This window comes from Sapajus apella, unplaced genomic scaffold (genome assembly GCF_009761245.1).
Source record: "Sapajus apella isolate SASKATOON/1434 unplaced genomic scaffold, GSC_monkey_1.0 scaffold8, whole genome shotgun sequence".
Lineage (NCBI taxonomy): Eukaryota > Metazoa > Chordata > Mammalia > Primates > Cebidae > Sapajus > Sapajus apella.
The window spans coordinates 15,345,092-15,357,960 of record NW_022436948.1 but is presented as its reverse complement, the minus strand read 5'-3'; the positions used below and the strand labels follow the sequence as shown (position 1 = coordinate 15,357,960).

The 12,869-nt window shown below is 38.3% G+C and overlaps 1 protein-coding gene across 1 annotated transcript; it reads left to right on the top strand.

The window, feature by feature from the left end:
* The first annotated feature begins 9,804 nt into the window (after positions 1-9,804).
* On the top strand, positions 9,805-10,710 carry LOC116550685 (keratin-associated protein 13-1). The gene has a single exon (XM_032276676.1). The coding sequence runs from the start codon at positions 9,903-9,905 to the stop codon at positions 10,419-10,421; it is 519 nt and encodes a 172-aa protein (XP_032132567.1). The 5' UTR covers positions 9,805-9,902; the 3' UTR covers positions 10,422-10,710.
* Positions 10,711-12,869: the final 2,159 nt, after the last annotated feature.

The following is a 12,869-nucleotide window of genomic DNA, read 5'->3' as shown; positions in this document are numbered from 1 at the left end:
TTTCATTTATTTTATTCATTCACTTATTTATCCTATTTATTTCATTTACTCTTCTAAGCATGAGATTTTTAAACAGAATAGGTATTATTCATTTTGATCAGGTGAGTTGTTGTGTAGATGCATAAATGAAGGAAAAAAATGAAGTTTATGAGTTCACTGTAATCTGAGTTACTAGTATGAACTCTTCTCTCAAATTCCCTCAAATTTTGACTCTTTTAGGAGCCTGAAATATATTTTGGAACTACAAGAACCATATCCTAACTTTAGGTTGAATTTAGATTCTGCTTATTTGAGATAACACTTAGGTCTCAAGTGGAACAGCTAGCACAGAAGAAAGAACTTTTCTCAAAGCATTTCTTAAGTTAACTCTTTGATTTATCACACAAGGGATGGGGAAAAGCTAATCACTATTCAGACTTAAAAAATATCTTCCTTGTGGCTCCACGTTTGGATAGAGACCAAGAGAAGAAAAGAAATTAAATAGGAAAGCTAATTAAAAATGTAGCTATCGCAGTGCTCTCAATATCTGGGTGCCTGCCTTGAATAGTATCCAGAAGTGCTATACCTTACAGTTAAATGGCCTTCCCTAGCAGGACCAACGGATTTTCATGCCAGAGGAAACTGACTAGAGGGGTACAAAACACACAAAATGAAGTAAAACCAAAAACCTGATTTCTATGTTAACTTAGGGAAATGATTTTAAAGAAGCTGGAATATTTCTGTTTTGGTAAGACACACTGGAAAAAAGGGGATCTAGAAAATATGAAAAATAACATGTATTCTAAGAAGGGGGGTGGCAGAGAGGGGAGAGAGAAGGGAGAAAATGAAAGGAGAAGGGATAATTTCAGGACTAACAATGTGCAGATTTCTAGCTATAGCATAGGCCACTGGTATCTAAAAAAGCTTCAACTAAGTTCTTGAAGATGGCTTTTGAAGATCCCATTTTTTGAAAAGGAATAGGCAGTTCATGAGTTAGAAAATCTACAATCTCTTTAGTAATAAAGGTAAGGAACTATTTATGAGATTCTAGAAAGGCAACATGCTGCTTTTTAGACCTGTGACCACAAATTGATTGGGAATAAGGTGACTGACTTTTCCTGGAGGAGCAATTAGGCTTGTGGCCGAAGCCTGGTCCATCATCTGGGGCGAGGGAGGTCCCACATCCACAGAGACTGAAAACTGCAGAGTCCACAGCTTCATACTCAAAGTACGGTCCTCTGGACAGGGTGATGAAGAGTGTCTATAAGAGGACACAGGCTGTCTGGCAGGTTCTTTACTGGCCAGGAGAAACTTGGTAGACACTGAGAAAAGGGAGTTCCTGTGGTCACTCAGTTCCTGGGATGGGAGGAATTCTCTTTGACAGATGGTGGATATGTTAGTCTGCTTGGGCTGCCATTACAAAGTACCACAAATTGAGTGACTTAATAGGAATGTGTTGTCTTACATTCCTGGAGGCTGGAAGGCTGAGATGAAGGTATTGGCAGGTGGGTCCTTCTGAGGGCTGTGAGGAAAGCATCTGTTCTAGGTCTCTTTCTTGGATGCTTCTCCCCAAATGGCCATCTCCCTAAATCGTCCTGAATGATCTTCTCCCTGTGACTCTTCACGTTATCTTCCCTCTGTGCGTGTCTGTCTCTGTAAGTCCTTATTTTCCCTTTTTGTATGGATACTAGTCATATGAATGAATTGGGTCCACCCTAATAATGTCACTTCCATTTGCCTATCTCTATAAAAGCTCTATCACCAAATAAGGTTACGTTCTGAGGTGCAGGGGTTATGACTTCAAAATACAAATCTCAAGGGAGGACAAAATTCAACTCATATAACAGGAGACAGATCATCACTAAAAGTTAAAAAAAAAAATCATACTTTGGATTTTTAATTAGATACTGTTCCCCGACTTCAGTTTTCCTTGGGTTGAATAAGAAATTCTAACAAATTTTGTCTAAAGAATTTTATATACCTTTATGTCCACTGGTATAGGGAGAAAACATCCTGGTATTCAGAGTCCTTTGAAGTTTCATTAATTAGTTATCTAATTAAAATAAAATTGATTTGCCCCTGCAGACATGGCTGTATATGTTTTATTCATGCACTTAAGAGACACAGATCATTCCTTTCTTATTTAAAGTATGAAAGTGGCTATTTTCATGTCCAATAATCACTATGCAACCTGGCAGGGTCCCCTGCCGCCTCCCATTTCCTGCCATCTCATGGTGACCAGATGCCATGCCCTTTATGTCTGTTTTCTAAGGAATCAGGCAGCAAAATCTCGTAGTTCATGAAATGATAATCATATATTTTCCATTTTCCATTTTCAACAAGTAAAAGTAATAATGTTCATACTAAAAATAACTATATTCATCTTTTTAATAAACATTACTGAAAGTCCATTGCAAGTCAATAACTGAGGAACAGATATTGTCCTTATCTTCCAAGTTTTTCCAGTCTGGTAAGTTAAGTTGGAGTACTGTACAAAGCTAGGGTGTCTTAAAGTAACAACAGACTAATAGCTCTGGAGGCCAAATATGTGTGGCTTTGAAAAGGTTTCATTAGGGCCATTGTTGCAACTCATCTTGGAACTGTTCGCCTTTTGAGAATATTCAATTAAAAAGGCATTTTGATGCTGAAATTTTAAAATGTAAACTAGAACCTGGAAACTTTTCAATGATTTCTAGTCTATAATTAAGTCAAGTACCAATAAAACCAATTAAATTTAGAACATTTTAAAAGAAATGAATAAAAATGCTCAACTCCTTTTGGAAATAAATGTAAAGGAGAGTTAACTTTATTCAACCAATAAATAGAAAAGCAATGCTATTTAATTGCTAGAACAAAAAGAAACACTTCCTCAGTTTGAAATTATTCCCAGTTTAGAAAGCCAAACCAAGAAAAAGAGTGCTTAAAATAAGCATAAAGAAAAAACATAGAGAATGGAACCGGAATAAAGTAAAAAAAAAAAAAGACGGAAATTTTAAAATAAGACAAATTAGAGAAGAAAGATAAATGAAGAAGAAACACCATAAGAACATACAACTAAATTGTTAAGTAAGGAGATTATCAATCACTGACTTTTGAAAAGCTGGCTGGGTTCATAAAGATTTAAAACCGTGCTTTCAATATTGTGTTGCAAGTGCTATATTTTTATTTTGAAATAAGGATAGTGTTTTAAATTCCAAATTTCTCATTTAGTCCTGAACATTTTGCCCTCATGCCAAAAACGACTCGAAGTATAAAAACATACTTAAAACTATTTCCAGCAGTGATTCTCAAATCTGATACCTCAGCATCACCTGGCAAGGGTTTGCTTTGTTATTTCAGCAGAGGTTTACTAACATCTGGCAGTACTCTGGTGATTTATGTTTCAGTATCTCTATTTATCTATTTATATTATCCCAGTTCATTCTCACAATAACACAATGGGCAAAGTGAGGCAGCGCTGGAAAGGGCAGCATCAGGGTTTGCCCGCAAAGCATTCTGTCAGCAAAATGCATGCTGAGTTTCTACATTTCATTGTCTCACAATTGCAATGGCAGGCCCCTCCTTAGAACTACTCTCTGGGCTGGTGGGATTCTGACATCCATATTTCAAACAGCATTTCTTAAAATCATCAGGGTTTAAGATTCTGAGTGGTCAAACATACTCCATTCCACAATGACCCGAGATTACCTTATTTGTCCGTTGTCTTAAATTCCAAGTCTTTAAAAATAAATCAAAACCTGGAATGAGGGTAAGTGAAAAGTTAATATCAAGGAAAATAATGAAAAAGAAAGAAGGAACTATGTGCATAACACTTACCCAGGAATAAATAGGCTCAATTACATCCTAAAGCCCTTTAACCACCTTCATGAAAGCCTCAATCCACTTGGAATGGGACAGAACTTGCAAAGGAATATTCTCCGGGCACCAGCGATATTGTCACAACCAAATCTTAGCATCACAGTATTTCAGCACTGAAATGGGAAAGTGAACAAAGAGAGGTAGGCAGTTTACAGTACTAGAAAGGGAAAAATACAAAACAAGAACTTTGGAGGCTTTCCAGATGTTGGGGCTCTCTCCAGTTGTTCCCAAGTGATACTGGGTTACTTCACATCTACCATGTCTGTGCGTCTGATCATCCACCCACCACAGAGTTCAGCCAACTGAGAAGAACTAACAGCTCTACCTAGGACTCTTCGCTTGATTTTGCTTTCTTTTCTTTTAAGTGTGCACAAGCCAGGCCGGGTGCAGCAGCTCATATCTATAACCCCGGCACTCTGAGAGGCCGAGTGCTGGGCTTATAGACATGAGTTGGGAGGAACACCTGAGGTCAGGAGTTCGAGACCAGCCTGGTCAACATGGTGAAACCCTGTCCCACTAAAAATACAAAAATTAGCCAGATGTGGTGGCGGGTGCCTGTAATCTTGGCTACTCGGGAGGCTGAGGCAAAAACAACCCAGGAGGCAGAGGTTGCAGTGAGCTAAGACCATTCAATTGCACTCCAGCCTGGGCAGCAAGAGTGAAACTATGTTTCAAAATAAGCAAACAAACAAACAAATGAACAACAAAAAGAAGTGCACAAGCCTAGAACACAGGGGAACCTCAAATATCCTCTACTTTTAGAGCTCTGAAAATACAGAAGCACTTTCAATAACCTCCTTTTTGCTTCCTTTTATCTTCCTCTCCTATCCATATTTTCCTTGTCCATGTCTGTTTGTTTGTTTGTTTTCCCTTCAGGAATAAAGGGAGTTCATGAACAGAAAGTTCACCCAATCCTAGGATACCTTCCAGAGGTTAGATGAAGAAACGCTGAGTGAATTGAGTGAATGCGGAGTTGCCTTCTGTATGCTATTTTGTCATTCCTTCAATCTCCAGCAAAGACTTTAAACAGAAGGAAAGGAGGAAGGCAATGGTGACATCCAAAATCAGGATGGGGCCAGAATTCCTCAAAGTGGTATGGAAAGGGGACAGGGAAGTGCTGGGTAGGGTCTGTGGCAACAGACCTAAGTGAGGACAGGCACTCCTGTTTTCATGCCCAGATGTTGCATTTTCTAAACAACCTCTACTTCTAGAGCTCTGAAAATACAGAAGCACTTTGTATCACCCTGGCTCACAATGTCCCCCTCCTGTGCCTATAAGAGCCCCAAGACCACAGTGGGCAAACACACCAAGGGCTAGACGTCAAGAGGAACACACCAGCAGAAGAATAAACTGACAAACGCTGGCAGGCCATCAACTGTGGAACACCAAGGGAAATTTGGCTGAGGGCCATTACAGGAGAGCTCAGCCGCTGAGGGACCTGACTCCAGGGAAAAACTGCCTTTCCACTCCATCCCTCTTGTGGCTCCCCATCCATCTGCCGAGAGTTACTTCCACCACTCAATAAATAACACCTTGCACTAATCCTTCAAGCCCACGTGTGATCTGATTTTTCTGGTACACTAGGGCAAGAATCCTGAGATACAGAAAGTCCTCTGTCCCTGTGATAAGGCAGAGGGTCTAATTGAGCTGATTAACATAAGCCAGCTGTGGACTGCTAAGCTGAAAGAGCCTGTAAGATAAACCCACTGGGGCCTTGGAAGCTGTAAACATTCAACCCTAGATGCTGCCATGGCGTCAGAGCCCACAGTCCCCACGACCTGCCTGTCTGCATGCTCTCCACTAAGGGTTTGAGATGCAAGGCACAGAAGAAGCGAGTCACCCTCTATTGCATGACCTGTGAGGGTGATAAAGGACCTTTTCCCCTTTCAAAAATGGCAGAGGAGGAAGGGTACTCACACACATCTTCTAGCATGTTCTCTTTTCCCCTTATCTTGCTTTTTGCCACTAGGCTAGGATTTGATTCCAGCTTGATAAAGGCCAGCCCATGGTTTACATCTGACCCACTGTTGAGGCTTCCAACTTCTGAGTGAAAAAGCTTCCAATTCTATTAACAGCTATAGCCAACTTTCACCCAGCTGCCCAATCAAAGAATGAACAAAGGCATTCTAGGCAAAGTAGTTACCATTTATATAGGCTTCTGAGATGCTTGATTTCAGGTAAGACATCTGCATGTCTAACTTCCCTTTTCATTCTATCAACATCTGTGAAGTGCCTCCTATATCCAGGGACTGTTTCTGTGCTACACACATATTCATCATACCATTCATTCAATTTCTAACTGAAGTCCCTTTTTCTTCTGCCTTCCAATTTCAGCTGTCATAGTCTGTCAAAATCACTATTTGCTCTGGTATTTATGGTGAAAGGAGTCATTACTAGTCATCATGAGACCATCTGTACAGTGTCACTGGGTAGGGACACGGCCTCTGTTCAAACTCTAAGATGTTCCATCTTGCATGATGGATATTAACGCCACTAAATCCATCTTCGGCATTCCTGAATGAGAGCATTTGTAATAGCTATTACATCTTTGCAATAGCATGAAGAGAGAAGATAACATATTATTATCAAGGACTGCACCTTACAATCAAATTACAATAGTGCAAGCTGAAAATAGGTTACCTTTTCTCTATTTTTAATGTACTTTATATACTTTGACAGACAAGCCCTGTCCAGAGGGGATTACAATGGTCAGATACATAGTATAATTTCACAGGGTTATGAGGATTTCCTGTGGGGTCCTGGCTAGATGTTAACCTTTTAATTTAAGGTAGTAATTTCCAAAAATGGTGATACATCAGAACCATCAATGAGAAAGACTTAAGAGGAATTTAATCATTTGTTTTTTTTAATTAATCAAATATGTTTTGGTTTATTTGTATGTTCTAAAACGACCCTTTGTTCCATATCCGAAGTTAGACACCACTGATTTAAGCATTTGCCCAGCATATAAAAACCAACTCAAATTCTGCTGACTAATAAAGTATCTGAAGTCAGAGGAGATTATTTCAAATCACTACATGATGCAGGCAGGTCATAAATATAAGTGAGGTGGTTCAGTGGATTTGAGATTTGTTTGATGATTGATGTCTCATATTCTAATCCATTGTCACCAACATGATGTATTTTCCTATTAAACATGAAAGAATATTTGTCAAGTGCACAAGGAAATACTTTTCAGAAATTTTCTTAAAACCCAAAGCTTCTTAATTCATCTCACATTCTCTCACTTCTGATAGAGACATTAACCAACACAACGAAATAATAGTGCAGGCTTGATGCCTAGTCACAACTGAAATTTGGCTGTGGAACTGGGACACAAGAGGGGTGGTTAGAGTTGTGGGGATGATAAGAAGCATGTCCCACATCGGTGGAGCAGCTTGTCTTCAGCTCCAGCCAACTGTGAGCAAGGAAACCCAGCATCACCAGACTTTTGGATTTTTTTTTAAATCACAAATCCAAATTTTTGTGAATCTTTTGATTATTGAATATTAGCAACTATTTTATAGTTCAGTAAAAAGCCCATGGTGGCCTGCATATGTGAGATGAACACGCCTATATGGGCTGGATTTGACAGAGGATCTATGCCCTTGTGGTCTATTATTTTAAGTGGTACCATTCACCACCACAGGACTGTAGAAAAAGCAGGATATGCATGAACAGGAGAAGGGCACTATTGCAAAGCAGGGAGGGAAGTTAGAAGAGCAAGCCCTGATCAACACATTGGCTGACTTTGTTAATTTGATTAACACTGGTCCTATTTCCATTCAACAAAAGTTACCCTTAGTTGTGATAGGATGACTACTTTCAAAAAGTTCTTTGGAAAATGGGGATTTCAGAAGGAAATGGTCTTCACGGCATCATGTGACCTAGAACTTTTCACCTAGCTGCCAAGAGCTTATAGAAAAAAAATGTAAATATTTAGAAGATCACAGGATAAAGTTGTTAAAAGCAGCTGTTTGATGTGCGGGAAGCTTCTTTGTCATTTCTTTGACTTATGCAAGTTTTATATAGTGAGTTCTAAAGAAAATTCCAATTAAACATACATTTACATTAAGGAAAAGCTGATACTTTTAGTATCTGTTGTATAATTTTATTATCTTTTTATTACATAGATTTGCAATTCCATGACATAAGCCATGGCTTTATATTTCTTTATATTTCTTGAACCCCTAACATCACATATTTGCACAGGCTCAGACCTCTTGGGCGGGGCATGTTAGGCAGAGACAGAGACACATGTAACTTAATGAAGGGTAAGCTTGAGGGTTCTTCTGTTGCCTGACCTTTTCCAAAGCTCTATTAGCACTCCTAGGGAAACCGGAAGGAACCTGCTGCTCTTACTATGCTGCTGTGGCTTAAGAGTCCCTGGTGGTGTCCTCAGGCTGTGGGCAATCTCCGGAGGCTGCCTGCACTATTCTAATACATCTAGCCCCCAGTGTCGACCTTATAAACCTTAGAAGGGTTAGAACAAAGACACTGCTCTGCCACAAACTAGGAGACCCCTAAAACCCCGGATCCACAGCTGTTTGTAGCTAATCCTCATACACACAGCCCCCATTGCCAACAGACACAGGTGGGAGGTGAACCAGGGACATCTGGATGAGAGGTGCACAATCTCTGTCTTGAAGCACTGCTGAAAAGAAATGACAGAGGATGTCACCGCTGTGGCATTGCTCAAAAGAAATGGCAATGTTAAAAAAAAAAACTTTTTTGTGTCATTAAAAAATAATTCAAGTAGTTCTGATATACTATTTCTAAAACACACACTGAATTTTACTTCCATTTGTTCTGCAGAAAATCATGTTGAAAAAATCATTGTCATATGCAGAGATAATCCAAGAGGTTGGAGCCAAAAAATATAGGAAAAAGCTTATAGATGATTGTGATAATGTCTTGATTTTGTGATGTCTTGAGTTTTGTTAACTTTGGAAATCTTTATTCTATATTAATATCCATGTTTATATCTATTATTATATTAATAATATGGTATTTTTAATGAGGCTCCCCAAATTGTACTTTTCAATACCCACAAAACCTAAATCCATCTCTTTAAAGAGGGCTGGGACAGTGTCACATACCACACGAAGAGGGAAAAACATAAAAGCTGGTGGTATTACTCTGAAAATACTCAGAAGGCTTTCAGAATACTGAGGTGGGGGTTTAGAGGTGTTGTAAGCATGTAGGCTCCAGAACACTTACAAATATGAATGCGTCATACGAAACTACTAAATAACTTTATTTGAAAGCATTTGATTTGCTTTCAGGATGGAGCATCCATCAGTTAGCTGTAAACCCTGACAATCCTGATCATCCTTCTGCTACTGTGACTTATTTCCTACCTCATCTTAGCAGTGAGGTGAGGTTTGCTTTTTTCACATTTGTCCATATTGGTGTTTTCCTTTTTTTTTTTTTTTTTTCTTGGCTTTTGTTTTGATTTCCTTTTTCTAAATACTATTTTTTTTTTCTAGATATGTGTTCAAGATGATATCTGTTTTTAGTTATCTCTCAATCCCTCTGGCCTACTTTTATATAGGCCTTGAGACAGGAATTATAAACATTGATTATAGTAAATAATAGATGGCAAACTATTTTGGAGAGTGTGAACCAATAAGATTTCTGCCTCTAGGCCACTGACAAAAAATATGAGTACGTTGCCATCCCCACCAAAGACAGAAAGAATTTCCCAGCCAAAGCAGGAGCAGGTGTGTAAATCATGGCCAGAGAAAATAAGAGAGGCCTTCCTGGCCATAATGGAGTGGGCATTAATCACATACAGTCATAGCATTTGTAACATAAATGTATTTCATTGACGCAGAGCTGTAAAAACGAAATGAGTTCTCCCATAAATATAAGATGAAGCATGTTAACTGCAATTACAAAGATTACTAAGTTACTTATATGCAAATGTGGGAGCCCAAATACGTGAAGGATGACCCTGTCAGGTGCCACACCCACAGCTGAAAGTATATAAATGGTCCCTTCCAGGAGTGGCATCCAAACTCAGATCTCGGTGTAACTCAACTGAATTCACAGCTCCCGTCAACATGTCCTACAACTGCTGCTCTGGAAACTTCTCCTCCCGCTCCTGTGGGGGCTACCTGCGCTACCCAGGCTCCTCCTGTGGCTCTTCCTACCCCAGCACCCTGGTCTACAGCACTGACCTCTGCTCTCCCAGCACCTGCCAGCTGGGTTCCTCCCTCTACAGGGGCTGTCACGAGGCCTGCTGGGGGCCCACCAGCTACCAGACATCCTGTGTGGAGTCCAGCCCCTGCCACACCTCCTGCTACCGCCCCAGGACATCCACGCTCTTCAGTCCCTGCCAGACGACTTACTCTGGGCCTCTAGGCTTTGGCTCCAGCAGCTGCCGCCCCCTGGGCTATGGATCTAGGAGCTGCTACTCAGTGGGCTGTGGATCCAGTGGCTTCAGATCCCTGGGTTATGGAGGCTGCGGCTTCCCTTCCCTGGGCTATGGATCTGGATTCTGCCGCCCAACCTACTTGGCTTCTAGGAGCTGCCAGTCTTCTTGTTACAGACCAACTTGTGGATCAGGCTTCTATTATTGATCATCTTGTTAAATTGCTAATTTTATTGGCGCCCATTAGTGTCTCTACTCATAACCTTTATTGTCTTCATCTTGTACAGAAAGAATTAGCCTCTTATTCTCTACCAAGTTCTCAGTTTGTCTTTGGCCCCAAATACTGACTGGAGGGCTTCATCTGAAAACCTGCGTACTAACTCAAAATAAATCTTGAAGTACACATTAAAAGTAGAATTTATATTATTTGATTTTTTCCACAATTGTGTAAAAAGTCAAATCATTTTAACCAAATAAATCCATTGGTCTGATATTCAGCTATGTTTGTGGTTGTTTTTTATTGCTAGGTTTTAGTTGTGATGTACTTAGGGGATTATTATGAAACAATTGGTATATATATATAGGAATAGGTTTGAAAATCATATGAAGTTTGGGATTCAGACAAACTTTTGGGGGTTCAGAGATTTTCGTTACTCAAACTACGGGTAGTGGAAGTCTTTTGTTGATTAAAATATCAGAATCAGGAATTAGCTTGGTTCCCTTATGAAACGTTGATTCTTGTGACTAGGCCAATAAGAATAAGGTAGCAAACTAGTTGATAGTTATATCAGGAATCTGCAGGGAACAAAATTAATATTTAGATCTATATGGTTATAGATATCATAAAAGCAAAACTGAATTGAAGACAAATCAAAATGATTTGAAGTAACTTTTTTTTAAGTCACCCAGTATTTGTTAGTAATCATGATCAAATGCCTGTATCTTATTGATGAGAATTCAATATGATCCAATTATCTACATATGTGTAGTAATGGATATCATGAAACTTGAATGGAGGATTGATATTCCACCTTGGTTTTTATTCATGTTTCACACTAAGTAAAGCTGAAGATAAAAACCTTTTTGATATCATTACAAGTGAGAATTTAATTCACTTCTGAGCATAAAATTAGGGAAATGATATTTCTCTTTTTCTGGTAACATTCTCTGATTTCTCTTGCAAAGTAGTTCCAGAAACAGGTAAGTGTGAAAATAAGTAAAAATAAACCTATAAAAACTTTAGGTTCCTTTTTCAAGGAAAAGAAAGGAGAAGAAAAAAAAAGATTCAAACAATGTTGAATAAGTATTCCCATGCATTATTCCTTTATAAAACAGCAGTTAGAGAAAGAGGTCCATTATTCATGTAAGTTACATTAAATGTAAAAATATGGGGACACAAAGATAAGGAATGTAGAGGGAAAACTTATTCTATAATATCTTAAAGGAGCTACAAATTTTGACTTGCAAAGACAGAAATATTGGAAGGTAGAAGTCTGGGAAGATTGCACACAATAAGCAAGGCAGAAAGGGCTGAAATTCTGTGCATTCAAGGAATGACTGGAAATGTAGCTCAGTTACAATGCAAAGTGATTTCATATGGTGTGGTAATGACAAATATGGTCCTTCAAACTACTAAAGCGGTCTTGAGATTGGGCACTTTTATTCCATTTTCTCTTCTAATCATGTACTTTTAAAAATAAATCTCTTATGCAATGATTAGGGATAAATTATTAAGTTCATATCTAAGGGTAAATAAGTTAAAATCAAATGATCACAAATGAAAAAAATTATAACTAATGTGTTTCGTTTAGAAAATCCAGACAAGGAAAATACATGTGAAAATATTCAGAAATTACCAGGGCCAAAATCTAAGAAAGGACTTGATAAATAAACAAACAGAAAGACATAGAATTTGTGACTACTTTTATAAAAGGAATGTTAGATCCAAAAGAGAGGCTGAAGTTCAGCTCCAAATCATTTCAATACTTGATTGGTTAAGATGATATAGTAATACTAAGGCTCTTGTTCTATCCTGCCAAAATCAAATTTAAATTCATCCAGGAGGAGGATAACATCACAGTGAGCTCTAAATTATTTCTTTACATGGATATATATACAAATGTAAATGTAGAGTTATAGATAGATGTACAGTTGCAGATATATCTAGATACACATGAAGACATATAGTCTAGTACAAAATGAAAATTTACCAGACTTCAGAAATCACTAAATCATATATATACATATATTTATATATCTTAGAATCGGGCTCATAAGAGCTTCAGTCAATGAAAATATTAGATATAAATGTTAAATAACTACACTTGATATGCTTAGGGAATAAAAAGATAGATCAAAAATAATTTTGGCAGAGTACTGAAGTATATTAAAAGAACCAAAAAGAGATTTTAAAATTGAAAAATGTGGTAAAATATTGAATTGGTGAGTGGATTAGAACAAAATTAAACATGGATAGAGAGATAATTAGCTATTGCTCGGTAGGCTATAGACAAACCAAAAAAAAAAAAAGAAAAAAGAAAAAGTGTTAAAATATTTAAAGGAATTTCAGAGACTATAGAACATGTGAAATGGTCTGACATAATTGTTGGAGTCCTAAAGCAAACTTAGATGAGTGCGTGTGTGTGTATGTGGCTAG

Excerpts from the sequence above, each read along its gene's own strand:
- LOC116550685 (XM_032276676.1), top strand. The coding sequence starts at position 9,903 with ATGTCCTACAACTGCTGCTCTGGAAACTTCTCCTCCCGCTCCTGTGGG.